Source organism: Haliotis cracherodii, unplaced genomic scaffold, assembly GCF_022045235.1.
Source record: "Haliotis cracherodii isolate W230 unplaced genomic scaffold, xgHalCrac1.p SCAF_3, whole genome shotgun sequence".
NCBI lineage: Eukaryota > Metazoa > Mollusca > Gastropoda > Lepetellida > Haliotidae > Haliotis > Haliotis cracherodii.
Genome location: NW_027266286.1, coordinates 19,428,004 through 19,451,197, shown reverse-complemented (window position 1 = coordinate 19,451,197; position 23,194 = coordinate 19,428,004). Strand labels below are relative to the sequence as shown.

At 41.3% G+C, this 23,194-nt stretch overlaps 1 protein-coding gene across 1 annotated transcript; it reads left to right on the top strand.

Moving 5' to 3' along the window:
* The first annotated feature begins 2,806 nt into the window (after nucleotides 1-2,806).
* LOC139475737 (baculoviral IAP repeat-containing protein 7-like) lies at nucleotides 2,807-22,764 on the top strand. Its single transcript, XM_071258929.1, has 8 exons — nucleotides 2,807-2,949; nucleotides 15,169-16,622; nucleotides 17,475-17,638; nucleotides 17,792-17,840; nucleotides 18,483-18,641; nucleotides 19,549-19,713; nucleotides 20,927-20,980; nucleotides 22,299-22,764. The coding sequence occupies exons 2-8, from the start codon at nucleotides 15,551-15,553 to the stop codon at nucleotides 22,493-22,495; spliced, it is 1,860 nt and encodes a 619-aa protein (XP_071115030.1). The 5' UTR covers nucleotides 2,807-2,949; nucleotides 15,169-15,550; the 3' UTR covers nucleotides 22,496-22,764.
* Nucleotides 22,765-23,194: the final 430 nt, after the last annotated feature.

Sequence of the window (23,194 nt, the reverse complement as noted above, 5' to 3'; positions counted from 1 at the left end):
AGTATTTGGACCACTCCTTACCTAGCTTAGCATTAGGACCCCACTATTACCTCACTTAGCATTAGGACCACACTATTTCCAGGCTTAGCATTAGGACCACACTATTACCTAGTGTAGCATTAAGACCACACTATTACCTAGCGTAGCATTAGGACCATACTATTACCTAGCGTAGCATTAGGACCACACTTTTACCTAGCGTAGCATTAGGACCACACTATTACCTAGCGTAGTATTAGGACCACACTATTACCTAGCGTAGCATTAGGACCACACTATTACCTAGCGTAGCATTAGGACCACACTATTACCTAGCTGAGCATTATAACTACTCTATTATCTAGCTTAGCATTAGGACCACACTATTACCTAGCGTAGCATTAGGACCACACTATTACCTAGCGTAGCATTAGGACCACACTATTACCTAGCGTAGCATTAGGACCACACTTTTACCTAGCGTAGCATTAGGACCACACTATTACCTAGCGTAGCATTAGGACCACAGTATTACCAGGCTTAGCATTAGGACCATACTATTACCTAGCGTAGCATTAGGACCACACTATTACCTAGCGTAGCATTAGGACCACACTATTACCTAGCGTGGCATTATAACCACTCTATTATCTAGCTTAGCATTAGGACCACACTATTACCTAGCGTAGCATAAGAACCACACTATAACCTAGCGTAGCATTAGGACCACATTATTACCAGGCTTAGCATTAGGACCACACTATTACCTAGCGTAGCATTAGGACCACACTATTACCTAGCGTAGCATTAGGACCACACTATTACCTAGCGTAGCATTAGGACCACACTTTTACCTAGCGTAGCATTAGGACCACACTTTTACCTAGCGTAGCATTAGGACCACACTATTACCTAGCGTAGCATTAGGACCACAGTATTACCAGGCTTAGCATTAGGACCATACTATTACCTAGCGTAGCATTAGGACCACACTATTACCTAGCGTAGCATTAGGACCACACTATTACCTAGCGTGGCATTATAACCACTCTATTATCTAGCTTAGCATTAGGACCACACTATTACCTAGCGTAGCATAAGAACCACACTATAACCTAGCGTAGCATTAGGACCACATTATTACCAGGCTTAGCATTAGGACCACACTATTACCTAGCGTAGCATTAGGACCACACTATTACCTAGCGTAGCATTAGGACCACACTATTACCTAGCGTAGCATTATAACCACTCTATTATCTAGCTGAGCATTATGATGATACTATTAGCTCGCTCAGCATTCGGACCACGCATTACCTTTCTCAGCATGGAACCCCACTATTAGCTAGCTTAGCATTCGGACCACGCATTACCTTGCTCAGCATGGGACCCCACTATTAGCTAGCTTAGCATTCGGACCACTCATTACCTTGCTCAGCATGGGACCCCACTATCAGCTAGCTTAGCATTCAGACAACTCATTACCTGTCTTAACGTTAGGGCATAGTTAAACGCTGGGGCAACCCTGTCGGATAGCTTAGCTGTAGGGCGTTAGTTACCTATCTTAGGTTTAAAAGGGCACTGATCTAAAGCAATTCCCCGGGACTGGTTGTTGCCTTTGTTATTGTATTTTCCCTGTGAAAACCCGGGTGATATAGCTGAAATCTAGACTATTTCGCGACCTGTGCTGTGCCATTCGTAAGCGCATTTGTTGCTTTTATTCATAGTGTAAGGGCGTATAGCCATATTGATCAACAAACAGAAATACAGTTGAGTCTGGAAAATAATAACGATATGTAGGTGTCTTAAATAGGTAATGGTGACAAAGTTTTGATAAGTCACTTGCTTGGTATTGTGCGATTTGCGTTAACACTATTTTGACTTGCAACACAAAGAAAATATTTCACCTGAGCATTGCTTATTTTTATCGTCTGTATATTTTATAGTCACAATGTGTAACATTTTCACTTAGGCAATATTTTAAACGCCTAAATATTCAGTTATTTTACAAATTGACTGAAAAATCTGTCCATTTCTGTTATTATGATTTTAACATTTTTATGGTTTACTTTCATCACCCAGTGACTGAAAATGATAGGATAAAACGAAATCGAAATTCTAAGTATATTTCTAAAGTTTTGGCTTCTATTCCTAGCATAATTAGTCTGTTGTGATGTTTAAGCCCCTTTGAACCTCTTAATAATTGTTAGTCAATCTGTTAAATAAATGGAGAGATGTTTCAGTCAATTTGTAAATTACAGAAATATTATGACATTTTATAAATTGCCTGGGTGAATCCCATTTTCAAATTGACTGTAACATACATATACACGCCTACAAACCAAATTGCTTGTGAAAACAACGAAGAACTACCCAACGAAAACGTAGAGGAACAAGAATGATTCTATTCAATGCAACAGCAAATGGGTGAAAACAAAATGCAAATATCATAATTACAACCTATCAACGTTATATGTATACTTCTAGGCAGCCACCTGTTCGAGGAATGTATCCATGATTATCAACATAAAGGAACAATAACCCATACGCATGCAGCTGTACAAATAAACTTATTCGATGCCACGTGTCTCTGTAACAATCTAATATTTTGATATATATATATGCATTGTTTAAAAATAAAAATAACATATTACCTGAATACGTGAAATAGCAAAAATGTTAATTGAATAGGTAACATTACGAAATGACTTTTACAATTTCCACAAGTTTGAAATGATAGATATGAAGACTGTATGAAGATTTTGTTCGTCGAGTAAAGGGAGTTCTCAGGGAAGTAGCACACGTATTAACTGACGCACACCAGTCAACCAAATCTTTCCTGTTCACAGTGAATATATCCAATAGAAGACATGTATGAGATGAGAATATCCAGCGGTACTACAACAACCTTCAATTAATCACACGGCTTACCTTTTTTATGAAACAAAGATAATTCGGGCCAAGTGAGAGGTGAGTTTCTTTACAGCACACTGTACTGTATACAGACCATATGATACCAAATGCGAAATTTATTTAAAAAGTGTTTCGATGAGTCAGAAGCGTGTCATCTTATAATTCAGTGTGAATGCTTAAGAAATAGTGTATTAGCTTCGTGTAATGTTTCTCTATGAGTCTCTTATCTTGCGTCTAGTGCGACAAGCTATACTTAATAACCGAGCGAATGTCTATGGGGTTGCCTAAAAGTCGGAGCCAGGTCAGTGGGTAATACTAAAACGGATTGCAGAATATTAAAACGAAAAGTGCGTATCTGGACGACTATGTCTCCGAAGGACATTTCGGAAGCATAGTTTTGTTCAAGGAATTGAGTTTGAATTTAAATGCAACCTCGTAAAAGGTTTTCCACAATGACCTCAGCATTTGAGGTGTGAGGTCCTTTGCAGAGAGTGACAACCTTTCTTCAATTAACTAAGGCCTCCCTCATTCACCATTACTCATTCATTATGAACCGACGCAGGTTGTTTTACTAGAAGTGGATATTCGCGAATATCAAAGGGACTGACACAACATGTGTTAATAACTGTAGAAACACTTCCAACAATGTTAAAGTTACTTAAATAGAATTAATAATGACATGTGCGTTCTTAGAAGTTTCTATATAAATAACAAAAATCTACAAAAAACTAAAGTGTGTCTATATTCACAATTTTAGCATGTATTCAAAAATAATTCACCAAAGAGCTGCACATGCGGCACTTCTTGTAATAGCAGATCCAGATCACTTTTATGCCTTTTACTTTATGTTGTCACAATAAATACTCTTGACAATAAGTCCATTAAAGTGAAGCCTTTTATGTTTTCAAAACTCTCACCATGGTCCATATAATCAGGAAAAGCTGTTTGCACAAGATTGTACACATCTTCCCGAGGCAAGAGAGTTAACTGACTTTAAAAGTCCAGTTCCACCCTTGCCGAACTAGGCTGGAATTCCTGGGCTCGATCGTAGCGCCACCAGTGGATATTGCCAGTTATGTCCCTTCTAAGCCTCTCCAGACCAATCAGATTCCACCTCTCGCATCACTTGCGTTTGCTTCACACAACATGGTGGCGCCCGGTCAGGACGATCTGATCGATAATCAGTATCTATATCGTGATAAAGGGGTCTAACATCGCGAAATGCATCATATCACGTGAGCACCTTGATTAAAAACTTGAAACATTTGGAAAATATCTGCTGACAACGAGGTGTCGGTGCACATGCTTTGCAAAACCTGCAATCAACAGAAATCTGCACGACAGTTTACGAACCGGATTTCGATATCGGTGCGCGATTTTGATTGGACTATGCATAGACTCGTTAGTCCAGCCAAAATGTTACTCCATAATACCAGCCTAGTTCGGCAAGGGTGGAAAGTGGACTTTTATAGTCAGTTAACTCACTTGCCTCGGGAAGATGGATTGTACAGGGGAGCTGCACACACTAAAACACCACATGTGTTTCATGGAAAGTGTTTGCATCTATAGACTAGTATTATATCTGCCTTTATTCCGCTTCATAAGGGGCGGTCGGGTAGCCTAGTGGTTAAAGCGTTCGCTCGTCACGCCGACGACACGGGTTCGAATCCCGACATGGGTACAATGTGTGAAGCCCATTTCTGGTGTCCCCCACCGTGATATTGGTGGAATATTGCTAAAAGCGGCGTAAAACCAAACTCACTCACTCACTCACTCCGCTTCATAATGTCTCTATATTTAAAGGAAACCTATCCAATAAAGCGAACCCCTTTTATTCTATTTTCTCAAGAAAACCTGTGGCACAAGTGTTCAGTCCGATTTGTCACGGGCGGTCAAAATCAACTGACATGCAGAAACGCATGATCAAATGTGTTTACGTCTGTTGAATAGTACTATATCTGAGCAAATCCCTTCTGATCAACTTAAGTGCGATTTGAATATATCACAGTACACCGCATTTGAAGAAAAACACGTCCGTTAAAGTGAATCCTTTTAATTCTACATTCTCAACATTGACTCTGGTCTGTGATCGTCCGACTCGGCCCGGGCGCTTAAAGACAACTAAAACGTCACAGAGTGAGTGAGTGAGTTGGGTTTAACGCCGCTTTTAACAGTATTCCAGTTATATCACTGCGTGTCAGCTTAATGTGGGAGGAAAGTCCGAAGTGATGCAGGTCTCAGACATTTACCACTTTGGTGAAACCCACGAGCACGGGTATGGTGCTGACAAACCTAGAAACATAATCGGGCCGAACAGGGATTCGAACCCACAATCATAGATTTCTGGCGTGCTATCGGAAGATATAATAGCAGTCAATAGATGTAAACACATTTGATGATACATCTGTGACGGTTAGGATGATATTTACAGCCCTGACCAAGTCCGACCGAACACCTGCAATAGCGTGAAACGTTTAGAGTATGGGGAAATGGTTTCATTTTGAGGACATTTATTGCTCTAAATTCCACCATCTGTGTCACTACAAAGATATATTTAAGTAGATATAATACTATATTATATCTAAATAATCAAGAGGAAAAAGTGTTTCACATTAAACCAACGTGTCTGTTTTAAATAGCTCTACTAAGAACAGTGACACTGTAAAGTGGTATTTAGTTATGGTACTATTCTACAGATGTAAAAGCTATGTCGGACTGATGGAAAGTTGCATCACGATAGTTGAAAATAGTTCATGTTTCAATTCCTATTTCGTATAACGATTCCCCTTTTACACGTTGCTTATTTCAGCCACGCCCACAGACCGCACGACTTCCAACCTTTTAATCAATTTACTCGTAACAGCTTAATTATGTTGCACGTTTGTCGATTGCGATTGGTCATTAATGTCGTGTGTGTATGTTACATGCATGTACGGCTGACCATAATTGAGTACTTTGGCAAAAATACACGTTGGCAGGTCTTGACCGGCCTGGCTTTTAGGCAACTTTATTTGACCAAGTTTCATACACAAAGGGAAACGGAAACAGCTGCTCTTACTCGCTGTAACACTGTCTTTCAATAAAGTCAGTTGAGCGTATGGAATCAGTTGATTTGAATACATTTTGTTCACGGTTCCTCTCGGTTACACGAATGCAACTGGCCCTTCTTTGTCGCTCCCGGCACACGGCACATAGGAGCCTTCCCCCACTCCCAATTGCATTCCCGAGAACAACGAAATATATTGTTGACGGGAAGTACGGGCTATTAATAGACTTCGGTCTTTCCTAGAATGTGTCACAATAATTTAGAGTGAGGAACGCACGTACAGATTGGTGGAACCGAATGGGATTTCCCCGTGCTTTCCTTCTGTACAACTAATATATGTACAATGTATTAAACAATAGACTGGGGTTTAACAGTTACGATTTCAATGTCGCCCCCTACCCCTTCCCCAACTTTCTGTTCGTCAGATGTCAGCCATTCAAATTGTATGAGGAAATCCTATTTTAATCACTTATCAACAAAATTACAACTCAGTTCCGTGGTTCCTAGGATTTCCGCGTAGGAACGTAGGTCCCTAGAAACCTATGCTTGTAGGAGGCGAATGAATGGATTGGGTCGTCAGACTCAGTGACTTATAATGAATTGATTGATTGTATGTCATCGCATCCTAATTGCGTGGATCGATGCTCGTGGCGGTTCGTTCCCAATTGTAAGACATCCCATTTGTCAGACGACCCAATCGTCAGACAGACCAGTCAAGTGTGACCAGTGTAACTGCCTGGTCTTACATGCTAGTTAATGAGCTGCACCCAACTGTGGGCAGAGTATGCTACTCCAACTCGTTAAGGGGGCACTGATCTAACGCAATTCCCCGGGACTGGTTGTTGCCTTTGTTATTGTTTTTTCCCAGTGAGTACCCGGATGTAGAGCAGAAATCTAGACTAGCTCGCGACCTCTGTTGCGCCATTCGTAAGCGCATTAGTCACTTTTATGGATACCGGTAGTAATAAGAGCGTATGGTCACATTGATCAGCAAAATGAAATACAGTTTTCGAGATAATAAGGAAATGTAGGTATCTTTGTGGGTAGCATCGGTAATGGTGACGAAGTTTTGATAAGTCACTTGCTTGGTAATTTTGCGATTTTCGTTTACACTAGTTTGACTTGCAACACAAAGTAGATATTTCAGCTGAGCATTGCTTTTTTTTATAGTGTGTATATTTTTTTACTGTCAAAATGTGTAACATATTTATTAAACGTCTAAATATTCAGTTATTTTACAAAGTGACTGAACAACATTTCCATCTGTATTATTATGATAACGAATTCCAAACATTTTGATGTTTAATGTCATCACCGAGAGACTGAAAATGTAACGTTGAAAAGTACATTTCTATGTTGTTTGGCTTCTAATCCTACATAATAATCTGTTGTGATGTTTGTAGGCCCTTTTGATCGTCTTAATCAATCTGGACAGATTTTTTAGTCAAAATGACATTTTACATTTTACACATTTTATAAATTGCCTGAGAGAATCACATTTTACAAATTGACGGTAATCTATACACGCTTACAAAGGAAATGACCTGTGAAAACAACGTCTATCGCGCATTGAAGAATTTCCCAACCAAGACGTAGAGAAACAAGAACGAATCGGTTCAAATGAAGGAAAACAAAATGCAAATACCATAATTACAACTTACCAAATTTATGTGTATAAATAGGCAGCTTCCTTGTTCGAGGAATGTATCCGTGAATATCCACACAAAGGAATAATGTCCCACTCATCTGCAGCTATACAAAATAACTTATTCGATGTCACGTGTCTCTGTAACTATCAAATATTCTAAAAGATATATATCGTTTCGGGATATTATAACCAGTGTTCGTTTCTCAACTGATCACTTGGATTGTTTCAGGTGTTTCACATAGGTGTCAAGTCTCAAGGGTTGGCTGAGAAAGGCCACGTGACAACTATTTTCATAACGTCCACGGTTCCTTAAAAATCCACTGAGTTTGATAACAATGAGCAACCAATCAACGTATTATCAGTTAACCCTTTGAACAAAGTATGTTGTTTTTACATCGGCACTTCACGCCATGATATGAGTGTATTCCCTTTGTTTTAGTAAACCTAGACATGTAAACACTCACTTTTGACATATCCACTGTGCAAGATAACAGTGATTAATCAATCAACGTATTTTCTGTTAATCCTTTGATGACTAGGAACGATCCGTTGATTTACCTAAAAAAGTAAATCAACTGATCATTTATCTCTTGCTGGGCTGCCACGTGCATATTACATAACGCACATTTCACCTCACTTCAAACCTGGATATAGATTGAATAATTACCCCAGACACAATAAATGCCAAATGAGAACCTTTGTCAGGTAATCTAAGTGGTGCTACCACTAATTGTACCTGTAATAAATTCATTAACTGAGCATCAAGTGAATGACGACAAATACACAAGTGTAGGGTTATACCAGAAAACGTTGATGACAACAAGGGAGTAGTAATCGTATTATCGACGCAATCCGAAATCCGAAAATGCTTTCACTGCATGGATACCTTTTTTTTAGTATTAAACTATAACCATCTGGGGTATTTCCAAATGACGACTTCCGATGAGCTCCGCCGTTCTTTTTGTCCGTTTGTTTAGGCTGAAGAAATTAATTAACATGCGCCCTTTGTCGAATCTTTATAGATCACATTTAACTAATCAGTGTTTATTCAAAAATGCGTAAAACAAATATTGCCTCCAGCCTCCAAGTTTATTTAGCTGTCCTTGCAGACGGTAGCCCAGTCTCTGGTCACGCTCAGTTGCGTTGCGTATCATCCGGGTACTCACGGGGGAAAAAACAATAACAAAGGCAACAACCAGTCCGGGGAATGGCGTTAGATCATAGATACAAGTTAACCAGATTGGAACCGTAAACATCCGGGATAGAATAGGTCTTCAGCAACCCTTTCTTGCTGTAAAAGGCGACTAGGCTTGTCGTAAGAGGCGACTAACGGGATCGGGTGTTCAGCCTCGCTGACTTGGGTGATGCATGTCATCGATAGGAATCGATCGGATCGATGCTCATGATGTCACTCACTGGATTGCCTGGTCCAGACTCGATTATTTACAGACCGCCGTCATATATCTGGAATGTTGCTGAGCGCGGCGTTAAACAACAAACCAAAAAAATATATAAATATAACCAGATTATGTTTGTGTTTATAAGTTGCGTGTAATCTGTGTCGGGTTGCGTGTGTTTTATTAGCAAAGATTAAGAGAAGTGTTTCCATTGATATAGAATATAGGAAACTCAGTGAAGATTAACAAACAATGTTAAATCCGATGTTAGGTAGAATAAGTTCACATTAAATAGATTAAACTTTTCCATAACCCGAGTCTAATCTCACATGTACTATAGGTACCGTATTATAGTAAGTCAGTAAAGTACCACAGAGTTGAGTACAGTCTCGGAGATGAACCCCACAAGTATTCCTTGATGGGTTCGCTTACTCTGAGAATCGAACCAGAGGCCAGACCACACGCTGAAATATATCATCAAGACCTGCCGTGGGAAATGTTCCACTTCCTTAAAGATGTCTCGGACCACTGCCACCCACCTAGAGATCAGACTCCTGTCAAGTTTGTCAGTAATTTGAGGAAACGGACCAGGGAAGAGGCAGCACCTGTCCAGGCTATCTACAATGCAGAAGTAGGCCACCAGACTCCAGAAGACGTTCCACGTCTTCCTTCGTTCCCCAGCTTGAAGAGTTCCCCATATCGACATCGCCGAACAAGAATACCTGTCCTCCCACAGACCAGAGTTGATGATCACCTTGAGGGGTTATGGACCACTACCAAGGATGGCAGACGATGCCCCTTCTGCACAGAGGGTGAAGAAGACAAGATCCTTATATTTTCCACTGATGAGCAGCTGAGGTGTCTTGCTGAAGTTGGTACTGTCTACATGGATGGTATGTTTTCCTGCTGTTCCCACCTGTGGAACCAACTGTACACTGTACATGCCCGTAGTTGATACACCATGTACCCGCTTGTCTTCGCCCTGCGGCCCAACTGACAACAGACGACATACGCCAGATTCTACACTTTGCTAAAACAGTGAGACAGCAAACTCTCAACCGACCCTTCTCACCAGCTACCGTACAGACAGACTTTGAGATGGTGGTCCTTTTCATGCCTGTGCCAACCACAGTCTTCCACATCAGCATCCCAACCTGTACAGATTTGTGGACTTGCTTCAAGGCATTGAGAAATCGAAAGTTGCCAAGCGGACACAGATAAACTTTGGTGCTGCTCCCCAACCAAAAAGGAAGGTCTACAGAGAGTCAGCGGGAAGGCTGGTTCGTCTCAAAGAGAAGCTGGTCAGCGTGTAGACACTTTTTGAATTCATGGATGCTGTTGGACATTTGCTGAAGCTGATCATGAGCTGAAAACAGACATAGTACTGAACTGTGATCAGTGTGTATTGAGTATATAGTGTATTTTGCAATAATGTAATGACTACTTAAAAAAGTGTGATTTCTGATATGATTTGATGATGGAAAGTGCGTAATAAACGTATCCTGCAAATTGACTAATCCTGGTATAAGCTGTCTGACAAATGGGAGGTTACCCTTCTGGCAATCTGTTGATTACAACAAAAAAACAACTGGCAACACAAATATACTAGCCACATAAAGAAACTGTGCACGGAGAAAATATATTCTTGATTGGAATACAACACAGCAAGAACAAAATGATGCAGACGCTGTAGCAGCTGAATGATCGGACCATAAGAAAATGTCAACGGGACCTGAACAACATCTGTTACCATGACGTCAGAAGATCAAAATGGAGTAGGGGGTCAAACGACAAAGTCACAAAGTCAATAACGGGTATGACCACTCTGTGCGTGAATCACAGCAGTGCATGGAGTCCACCAAATGGGTATGGAAGGCCTGGGGAATGGCCTGCCATATCCTCCTCAAATCCTGTGCCAAGTCACGGACGTTATCTGGAGGATGTGAAAGACGACGCAGACAGCGCTCCATTTCATCCCACACATGCTCTATTGAGGAGAGATCTGGAGAAATTGCAGGCCATGACAGTAACATGACATTGTTATGGTGAAGGAAATCCATTGCGACCCTAGCCGTATGAGGACGAGCGTTGTCCTGTTGAAATGTCAATCCCGGGCCATGACGTTGCAGGAAAGGAATGACCACAGGCCTCAGAATCTGATCTCTGTAGCCAACACCGGTGAGATTGCCCTGAACAACCACCAAAGGGGGTTCGGTGCCGTAATGTTATCCCACCCCAAATCATCACAGAGCCACCTCCACAGCGATTCCTCTCCACAATACAGTTGCGTGCATAACGTTCTCCCAAACGCCGGTAGACACGTTGGCGCCCGTCACTGTGGGAAATGTTGAACCTCGAATCATCTGTAAAGACAACATTTCTCCACCATATTCGAGGTTGCGTACATGATTTCGACACCATCTTAGACGGTTGACTCTATGACGGTTCGTCAGGATGTGACGTATGGCAGGGCGTCGTGGTCGAATCCCGTACTGACGTAAACGATTCCTGACAGTGTTGGGATGGATACGGCGCAGTCCAGGAATTGTCAGGGACGTCGTTACTGCCGTTTGGAACCTGTGTCGGAGATGTGTAACTCGAATCCATCTGTCCTGTCTTGGCGTCGTTACTCGGGGACGTCCTGAACGTGGGTGGTCGGCAACGTCATTTGTGTTCTGATAACGCCTCACCAATGCCGATATCGTGTTACGATGGCATTGGAAATGTGTTGCCACCTGTTGTTGCCTCATTACCGCATTCCAATGGCTTCATGACGCTGTGCAGCTGTCAATCTTGGCATGATTTGCTTGTGATATGCTTGTGTCTGCGCCTGAGAAGTTTTGAATTTTTGAATGACCACAGATCATGCTTTCCAAAGTGACAGCGAATTTTGAGTTGCACATGCTTTATACAGCTGCACAAAATCCACGTGCAGTAACACATTGCACGTCCATAGGCCCCCATCAATGACGTCATATCGCATGGCACGTGCATGAGCGTTTGAATGTCTCCAATAATTGCTGTGTTCAAACCTATCTTTATACCTGGCTAGTATACATGTCCATGTGTCTTTAGGGGGGAAATGGGGTGGTAATTCCTTCAGGCGATGTTTATTGTCACCTACAAGATCCTCACAGTCATAGCACGTTCGCGGCTCTCTCATTAATGTCGCTGTCAGCAAACCTAGGTATGGAGTAATGTTTTCATTCTTGACATGTTTTACTACCTCGAGAAGAATCCTGTGTTAAACTATCAGCGGATGAAAGGAAGCTGATCTGTATCTAATTATCAACTTCCAACTGGATGCACATTCCCAAACTTCAAATCTTCCGCCACACACATAGTGCCTGGATGCAGCCTGAACACAAAGATGTGCCTCCGCGTTTTCGTTACAAGTAAATAGACTGTATTACTAGTCCCCTTGGATAGTATTTTTTGGGGGAAGCAGAACTCAAATGTGACCACGATGGGGAATTTAGCATTTATGGAATTTGAAATGGTTTGATATTTTAGACAAACATCTAGAACTAGAACAGGTTCATGAAAGGATATGTCTGCAACAAGCTCATGAGTTAGACATTTAATGGAGGAAATTCATTTGGTAGAAAAAGTTCGTCATGGAAAATATTATGTATCCATGGTTGATACAAGATGCCATTCGGTGCATCAAAGAGCCCACAAAAAGGTGTTACAATCTGAAACGAAGAGGATGTCCTAATGTTTCTTGTATGGATAACTTCTTAATTATATCAAAATCCAAGTCTGGATGTCTAGGTTTCCCAATATATTTTGACAAGGCGGTAAGACAATGCCAGAAATGAACTTTTCCAGACATTGAGATAGATGGTGAAAGCTGCACACTTATGAAAACAGTTAAAACTTTTATTTGCCAAATTGAGCATCAAACGCTAAACGCCAGGAACAGAAGGAACATCAGAGGTTAATTGCAGGTCATTATGGTGGACGCACATTCCTTAGAAGTATTATAGATTTGACAAAATCACTCGAGCACACTACTGATTGAATATCAGTGCAAATGCAGTCATTGCATGGTTGAATGTTTTTGTGAATCTTTTAATGGTACAAACCAGTTTGTAGACAACAGCTCAGTGTTCGCGCGGGACCTCTCCACTGGTGTGTGCTCCTTATATGGTGCAGTATTCTACAAGAATGATTGACAAGTTCTAAGCCTCACATAGAAGGAATTGCATTATAGTGAAATCCATTGTTGTGGACATCACATGATGCTACAGAGATTTGTCAAAAAGTTTGGTCATGAGTCATTTGAGCAAATTGATCATTTAAGTCAGTAAAATAAATAGGCGTCTGTGACCTTTTTAAATGGACACATTTGAGAAACATGCGACTATCAATTACTTGCAGGGAAAAGGCTTTTACACCAAAAGCCATTCATGATGATATGAGTACAATGCTTAGGAAGAGAGGTGGGCAGAAGAGTGGCAAGGAGAGCCTTGAAGTGAAATGACCCCCGTCCCGGAATGCCTGTCACATCAGCAATACCAGAAATGATACAGAGAATCACAATATGATGATGACCGACCATCGAATGACTGGGAGTCATATTGCTAGTTCAGTAGGAATTTCCCAGGACAGAGTACATTCCATTATCACCGAAACTTTGGCAATGAAGAATATATCAGCTCGATGGATTCCAAGGCTTCTGCAGTCTAATAAAAAAAACGCACCATGCACAAGATGTCTCTTGATAATCTAGCTCTGTTTGAAGCTGATCAAGAAAGGTTCTTGTATCTATTTGTGTCCACTTGGTCATAGGGGAGTAACTTTCGTTTGCAAAGTGAAGTTCAAGGTCGTAAGGAGATGCGGCGATGAATGTTGCATGTTGTGATATTGCTTATGCTCTTAACCTTCATGATCCCACAATGGTTACAATACTGCGATTCAAAGTGCGTCATGATGCCCCTATTTCAAACGTATTTGTTTGCGAGTTCTGCAAAATATCACACGCAACTGCAAAATCCCGCAGACAAATTCACATAAAATGAGTCACACGTTTTGAGATTCATGCATATTACGTTTGTTCATCTTTGTCTTTGAAGTTAGTGGAAAATAGTAATGTCTATCGGGGGTAGATTATCCGCCTGGGAGCAGAGTTACAGTTTGTACAGTTGCAATGGACTACTGACGCCTCCGTTGTCTGTAAATAATGGAGTCTGGACCTGACAATCGCGTGATCGACATCATGAGCACCAATCTACCCACTTTTCAAAATCTTAATTATGTATGGTCAATCAGCAGATGATCATATATGAAATAGTCATTTGGCTGGGCTTACCTAACCAGCTCAATATTTGAATCTCACACCTTTATGTTATTGCTATAGCATGCTGCTCATGCTGAAATTTGGGCTTGTCAAACGACGATGCTAGCCCATCTAGAGCCTTGAATCAGCCATGTGATAATGACTAAAAGCAGCGATTATCAACCTCGAAAACAAGTTTTTTTTCTGAATTTGCATTAATTTTAAAATAGTGCGCTCTATGAACACAAAATCCTGTCATAAGCCTGACTCATCAGGAGCAGGTACATGCGCCGTTGCTATGGTAAATCAATATTATTCACCTGCAAATTTAAACTATAATTTGAATTAGTATACATCACAAAACGTGAATTAAAGGCTATGACATTGTGCCAAAGGTTGGCTATTAGGTTGGATGTCCCAAATAATGTAGTTGTCTCTATATTTTGTTGATTGGATTTTGTGGTATGCAAGCAGAAAATGATGCAGCTCTATGCCTACAATTTCATACTTTGCATAAATACACACTTGGCTCATTTTTATAATTTTTTGTTGTTACAAGATACCAGTTGTAGCCATAAATAACAACTTGAATAACATAATACAAACTTGTCCTGCTAAGAACCTGATTGACCACTATTTCCTTGGATATATTAACAGAATGTCACACATTATATAATATGAAAGGACAACAATGTCAGCTAGTGTCATATTAATTAGTCGTGACCTTTCCAATTTCAAAAGTGAAGTCAAGCTCATTACGACATTAAGCTCTACTCACTCAACCATCACTACAATGTGACATTAGTGCTACTCTTGAGCTATAAGGGAACTTTGCCACTACTACAGACTGGCGGTACTGGTCAATAAATGTTCCCTCTCTATTTCTCAGTTGCCCTTGTTTCAGACCAGTTACGAAGGAGGCTTGGAAGACAGTCCATGATGTCAAGTTCAGAGAGAACATGTAGCATGGCAGTGATATGTTTCGGTAATGAGTCCGCAACACAAGAGAAGCTAGAAAGAGAATGCATAGATAACTACTTAAGTCTTCCTTCGGGATAAGACTTAAGACAGTACCTTTTACAGTACCCGTTATACGACAAATCAACACTGATTGTAAGGAGATATATTTAAATCCCAGGGAACAGATTCCACAGGAACGCATTTTCAATCAAACAGATATCTGTGAAAGGAATACAAAGTAAACAATTCTCAAGCATATTGTATTTGCAACAGATTGGTTGTTCTATATCTGTTCGTTGGTCATATTTGCAGTCAATCGACTAATCATGTCTGCCCTTGAGAATCAGTATTTCAGACGATTATTATCTGGAGAACCAATGAGCACAGTTGAAGAGATGAAGTTTGAACTTCTTCGTCTGAAAACATTTGCAGGATGGATGTTACTTGACCGTGCTAGTCCAATCAGATTGGCCAAAGCAGGATTTATTTACACAGGAAATGAAGATGTTGTTAAATGTTTTTCTTGTGATGTCGTGAAAGCAGGATGGAGCCGGAATATGAACCCAATGTTGGTTCACAGAGAACTGAACCCATCATGTTCCTTCTTTCAAGAAGCAGATGATGTGAATATCCCAGTCTTTGTTCCACAACCATCAGAGTACCAGGAAATACAAAACTCCTTGCACAGACAATACTGTGGCACCGACTCCCCGGCAATCACCAGCAGCAGCTTCTCAAACAGACCAGAAGACAATCCTGATTATTCCAGCGCCACCTTCAGGCAGAATCAGGCGACATCAGCTCAGACAAACTTCCCCGTTGTGGCTACAGACTCTGGGGCAGCAGAAACAAGTCGCCAGGCTATTGGCACGGCTGGAGGACTCGGACTCGGACATGATTCAGAAGCTACTCCAACCAGGGAGGAATTTGCACCTATGAAGAAGGAGGCCAACCGATTCTCCAGCTTTGATGCCAACTGGCCAAGACAGAACACTCCAGATCCAAGAGATCTGTCCCGAGCTGGATTCTACTTTACTGGGACTGTTGATCGCGTTCAATGCGTGTTCTGTAGAGGAATACTTCGCAACTGGGACGAAGACGATGTCCCGATGGAAGAACACCGGAGGCATTTTCCTATGTGCCCATATGTCATGGGATTGGATGTAGGAAATGTCCCGGACCCAGCCGCTATCATATCTGCAAACAGAACATCTGAGTTCATGAACGTCACCCAGCCAGCTGCTGTGGTCAGTGATGCCAGCCTGGGGATTGTCACTGACCGGCCCAGACACCCACAGTATGCAGTGGAAGCTTCCCGAGTCAGCTCCTTCAGAAACTGGCCCAGTGGAAAGGAACAGACACCCCAGATGCTGGCCAAGGCTGGCTTCTTTTATGCTGGTAAGTATTTTTGTACTAGTAGTACTGTATTTCAGCAGATTTTGTCACCCACTGATTGTGATATGTCTTTTGCGTTGTACAGAAAGATTAATGTGATGAAAAGGTCAAATTGCAAGGGTACAAGATACTAACAAACACTTTGTGGTTTAAGTTCTTAAAAAGTATAACTGACCCATCACCAAAATTACTATGATATTATGCTTCTCCACAGTGGATTGTTTTGGGTCATGAAAGTTCAAGATAATCTGTTTGAAAGCAGTGACTAGTAAGACTTTATTTCATTATCATTTTCTGATAAACTTAAATAAGTACGAACCTTAGATTCACATGAATGTTATGTCCTTCCATATCTAAGGTCAATAATATTTTTGCATTTTTTCACAATATTCTTTCATGTTTGATCATGTGATGAGTACTAGTGATGTTAGCAGATCTGCCATTTCATTTACTTGGGTAATAACAAACCTGCCTGACTTTATGTTGGTGTCTAGATTTGACACACCCAAATAAGTTGATAACTTGTGTATTTCCATTTAGTGCTAAAGCTGTTCAATTTTATTTTCTGAAGACTGAGGGGCGGTGGGGTAGCCTAGTGGTTTAAGCATTCGCTCTTCACGCCGGAGACCCGGGTTCAATTCCCCACATGGGTACAATGTGTGAAGATCATTTCTGGTGTCCCCTGCCGTGATGTTGCTGGAATAGTGCTAAAAGTGGCGTAAAACCATACTCACTCACTCACTCACTACTGAAGACTGAAAGAAATACATAAGCCAAATAACTTAAAACCTGGTGTGAAATCATGTCCAACAATATCACTTTCATTTGATCCCTGTGTGTTTTCACTCACTACAGGTTTTGGGGACAGCGTGAAATGCTTCTTCTGTGATGGTGGGTTGCGCACCTGGGAGCGAGGGGATGACCCATGGGCGGAGCATGCTCGATGGTTTCCTCGATGTCCTTACGTTCGGCAGGTCAAGGGCGAGAGCTTCATCCAGACGGCCCTCGGAGGACACGAGGTAGGTTTCTCATGTTTACAGACAATTAATTCTCATCTCAAGACCCTCTTAACATAATGTGAGGCTCATGTGCCCATTGATGATTTTTTGGTGTAATTATCAGATGTATGATTGAGATGCATGTGTTTGATATTCCTGACTTTGCTATTTCAGCCATCAGCTGCTGCAGCAGGTAACATCACTGCCGCTCAGTCTAACACAGGTAGGAACATTATGTAATGTCTGATCCGAACTTCAGAGTGAATGTATCTTGCAAGCTCCTGAATAGATTTGGTTCTGAGGAAGACATATTAGTTCATATCTCCCTGTGTATATGGGGGCACGTCTAAGGCACCACAATTCGCTGTGCAGAGTTACGTCCCTTGGGCACGCCAGAAACCTATGATTGTGGGTTCGAATCCCGGTTCACCCAAATTATGTTTCTAGGTTTGTCAGCACGATACCCATGCTTGTGGGTTTCACCGAAGTGGTAATCCTCTGAGACCTGCATCACTTCGAGCTTTCCTCCTACATTAAGCTGACACGCCACGATATAACTGTAATGCTGTTAAAAGCAGCGTTAAACCCAACTCACTCACTCACTCACTCACTCACTCTAGGATGGTGAGGTAGCCTTGTGGTTAAAGCGTTTGCTTGTCACTCCGAAAACCTGTTTTCGATTTCCGACATGGGTACTATGTGTGAAGCCCATTTCTGGCGTCCCCTGTCGTGATATTGATGGAATATTGCTAAAAACGGCGTAAGTCTATACCTACTCACTGTATATCCCTCTTTTTCCCCCTGCTGGAAAATTTCATTTCTAAAGACAGGATTAAAGATCTCACACACTCATTTGCTATCCCAGACACAGGCAACAAGATGGGTAGCAGCACTGCTGTGCGGACCTTAGACCCGCGAGAGTTGTCTGCCAGGATGGACAGCCCCATGGTGCAGACAGTGCTGAAGATGGACATCCCCCGAGACCGGGTGGCCAGAGCCATACAGAACCGACTACAAGAGACAGGTACGTGACTCTTCAGCGGTGATTGGACCTTCACACCTGACTATAAATACATGAAGTGATCAACTTGTTGATATTAGTGTTTTTCATCATAAGGCTGATTGCCATCAAAAGGCCATCTAAATCCATCAGAAGGGACCCTTGAAGATCCGGGGTAGAATAGGTCTTCAGCAACCAATGCTGGTCTAAAGGGACGATTATGCTTGTCGTAAGAGGTGACTAACGTGATCGGATGTTCAGGATCGCTGATTTGGTTGATGCATGTCATCGATCCCAATTGCGTGGATCAATGCTCATGATGTCAATCACTGGATTGTCTGGTCCAGACTCGATTATTTTACAGACCGCCGTCATATAGCTGGAATATTGCCGAGGGCAGCGTTGGTTGATGCATGTCATTGTATCTCAATTGCGTGGATCGATGCTCATGATATCAATCACTGGATTGTCTAGTCCAGACTTGATTATTTACGAAATATTGCTGAGTGCGGAGTTAAACAACAAACAAACAAACAAGCCATCAGAAGGAAGTCTTGGTGTGAAAAGATATAAATTGCTGATAAGTCATGACCAGTTTGACCAGTGTGACACACCTATTAACAAATTGTGTTGACTTAAATGTTGTGCTATATAGGTTCATGTGAAGGCTGAAAGTAGGAGCCATCTAATGTCGCTATCATTGGTAGACTGGGGGCATACCTGGCACAGTGTGTAGAGCCTTAGTCGTGCAGGGATATGCTGGTAACACATTTGAATGTCACTTTGATAATAGTACTTGTTTGTCATTTACCTCCCTTGTTCAAGGCTTTCACCAAAGTTGGAAATAGCTCTGAATGGTTTCCGGCTGAATGTCAGTGATGCAACTGAAACACGAATAGCAGCAGCTCATTCTCTCCCTCCTTGGTAACAGGTGATGATTTCCCCACCGTGGAGAACCTGATGGAGGCCATATTTGCCCTGCCAGACGTAGACCCAGGACCTACTGATGTGGCAGCACAAACAGCGTCCAAGTCTACTGGGAGTGTTGCCCGCTCTCAAGGAGACCAGCAGATGGCTGACAAAGATCTGGATATTGGTGAGAACAAAATGAGATTGCTACTAGGGGTGTATGGTTACAGTTGTAAACAACTGCCAGGAGTGTTTTGCTTCTGATGTGAACACATAACTACCTGGGGTGCATTGCTGCAGTTGTGAACGCACAAGTACAAAGGGTGTATTGCTGCAGTTGTGAACGCACAATTACAAATGATGTATTGCTACAGTTGTGAACGCACAAGTACCTGGTGTGTATTGCTGCAGTTGTGAACGCACAAGTACAAAGGGTGTATTGCTGCAGTTGTGAACGCACAATTACAAAGGATGTATTGCTGCAGTTGTGAACGCACAAGTACCTGGTGTGTATTGCTGCAGTTGTGAACGCACAAGTACCTGGTGTGTATTGCTGCAGTTGTGAACGCACAAGTACCTGGTGTGTATTGCTGCAGTTGTGAACGCACAAGTACCTGGTGTGTATTGCTTCAGTTGTGAACACAAGTACCTGGGGTGTATTGCTACAGTTGTGAACACAAAACTACCAGGGCCGGTGTATTGATACAGTTGTGAACACAAGTACCAGGGGTGTATTGATACAGTTGTTAACACAACTAACTGGGGTGTATTGCTACAGTTGTGAACATGTCTGTGAAGTGAAGCGACAATTGTAAACACACCAGTTTAGTATAACCCGCACTTTTATGCCGAGTGCATATATATGTGTAATTCACTGTTACAGTGGTGTTTTTCAGTGGGATTTACATAAGGAAAGTGTCAGGCATCAGTTGACAGTGTCCTGTGAAGATCCGGTGTAGAATAGGTATTCAGCAACCCACGTTTGTCGTAAAAGGCGACTATGCTTGTCGTAAGAGGCGACTAGCCGGATTGGGTGGTCAGGTTCGCTGACTTGGTTGATGCATGTCATCACATCCTAATAATGATGCTCATGATGTCAATCACTGGATTGTCTGGCCTGGACTTGATTATTTACAGACTGCCGTCATATAGCTGGAATATTGCTGGAGTGCAGCGTTAAATAACAAACAAACAATCAAACAGTTAACAAGTATTAACATATATAACTGTGCAACTTTGTTACCTAGTTACATCTTTACATAGCAGATTTACTATAGGAATATGAAAGAATTGGGTGCTCCTTAAATTCTGTTGAGTGGTATATGTTTCGTGCTGCTGTCAGGTGAGTTGCTGTAGCGTCCTCCATGTTGTCAGAACCTGACGGTGTGTTCGTGTTGCAGGTGAGAAGGGCGAAGACTCGGAAGAGAGGGCTATGGATGACTCCAGTGATGAAGGTAGGGAGGACTCTAGACTTTAGTATTTCATTTTCAGAGTGTATTGAAACTGTATCAAACAAATATGTTGACCGGAAAGTCTGAGTCTTGTTGTTTCCAGGCTTTTGCCAATGGTTATTTAATGATTGCAGTGATCAGTTGAATTTTGATTTTTCAACATGCTCAGGTGCCCCAGAGGGCAACTAGAGAAGAAACTGTTTGTCAGCCTTGTTTGCATATATATTGTCTTGAGAAGTGAATGATTGGCTGTACTGGTCAAAAGGGGTTTATGTTTGTTCATGGCATGTCCCTCTGTTGCGATATTGCTGAAATATTGCTTAAAGTGACGAAAAACCATACTCACTCTCTTTATTTGAAAACAAATCTGGGCAACAGTATTTCAGCAAATATTCATCTCCCCATTAACATGATTAATGCGGTAGATATGTCATTGTCTCTACATCTTCATGTGTTGGACTTGATGTAACTGAGGTCAGCTGATCACTTTAATATATCAGTGAATAATACACTGATATGTTAAAGTGATCAGCTTACCTCAGTAACTGTATATGCTGAATTCCTATGGATATTGACCCAATGTGACAAAACTTTGTTATAGTGTCACCATGTCACACTGTGTGTGCATGGGGAATATTTTATTTAAGGTTCCATTTAAATATACAATATAAGCAGATGTAATTTTGGAAAAGTAGACATTATTTTGACGTGACTGCAGAGCAGAGTCGGCGTATTGCATTCAGCATGTTCAGTCTTCTCTTATTTGTGCAAAGCCACCAGGAAGTACTCATTCATTCATATCACAAACAGGAAGGCTTCGGTTTCAGTTGTCATGGTGGTGTGACAAGGAAGTAGTGGTCCAATGGGCTGCTCTGTCTGCAACAGTACAGGGACACTGACACCTGACTAACAAATATTTATTAGATCTAATCTTGGCATGGTAAATGTACAAATCAAAAGGACAGATATGGGCTCAATTCAACCTACTTCCCCATTGTCAAAATTTCTTCATACAGGATACATTTTTCAAAATTTTAAATGAATGAATGAATGAATGAATGAATGAATGAATGAATGAATGAATGAATGAATGAATGAATGAATGGATGGATGGATGGATGGATGGATGTGGCAAATAGGCTTAATGCTGCTGTTTAATGAATGTTACAATTATTTTGTTGTCAAATAATCTGGGATGACATTATGTAGCAAATGATTAGTGCATAACCTGATCAGTATATAATAATATGGACATGAATATTTTAATAGTGTGTAAATATTGCGTTAAGTTTGGTAACTCTAAGAACCATCTCTGTTGCAGATTCACAATCACTGATGGAGGAAAATCGGCAATTGAAAGAGCAACGTCAATGTAAAATATGTATGGACGAAGAAGTTAATGTGGTGTTCCTCCCATGTGGGCACTTAGTCTGCTGTGCCACATGTGCCCCTGCCTTGAGGAAGTGCCCCATATGCCGGGCCAACATCCGCGGCACCGTCCGCACCTTCATGTCCTGATGAAGGCATGCGCAGGCCATATTCTGTGTCATAGTGAACCTCAGTCAACTCTTCATATTCAGTACATTACACCACAGGGGTTGTAACATATAACTTAGCAGCAACAAGATGTATGGTCACATCCGGTATCAGTACTACATAAAATGACAGTACTGGCACTGGCTGCGACCATATGTCTTGCAGCTGCTGATTTTGGTTTTACAAGCCCCTGACCATTACACAGTGCATATGATTTGTGTTATAACAGTTGCTAAAGTAGACACAATTTATGGATTACAACTTCATTAATACTGTAAAAAGTGACGTTGCGGTACAGATCCTTATACCATTGTCAAGCAAGAATGTCTTGCTTGACAACGGTATAAGGATTGATACCAAAACATCGCTTTTTACAGTATCAAAGAAGTTGTTATCCATAAATTGTGTCTTCTTTGTCATCCATCAACTTCTAAGTTATGTCTATCAAACAATTCATAATAGTTGCTGTTTACATATATAAACAAAATTTATTACTGCAACAAGTTTTTGGATTTTTTCAATGTAAATTATTGTTTTCTTTTTAATCATGTTTGTAAAGTTGACTACAAGAGACCTCACTATTACACAGAATATGGTAATAATTGGTGAAATTCTTTGTTTGTCTGTCAAATTCCATTTCTGTTCCTGATCGCTTTGCTAACCCTGACTGCTATAACTTCC

What these genes read in the sequence shown, in the direction of transcription:
- LOC139475737 (XM_071258929.1), top strand. Translation starts at nt 15,551, where the DNA reads ATGTCTGCCCTTGAGAATCAGTATTTCAGACGATTATTATCTGGAGAA. An exon ending in GGCTGGCTTCTTTTATGCTG is followed by an intron (nt 16,623 to 17,474) that starts GTAAGTATTTTT and finishes CACTCACTACAG; the next exon opens with GTTTTGGGGACAGCGTGAAA. An exon ending in GGATGACTCCAGTGATGAAG is followed by an intron (nt 20,981 to 22,298) that starts GTAGGGAGGACT and finishes TCTCTGTTGCAG; the next exon opens with ATTCACAATCACTGATGGAG.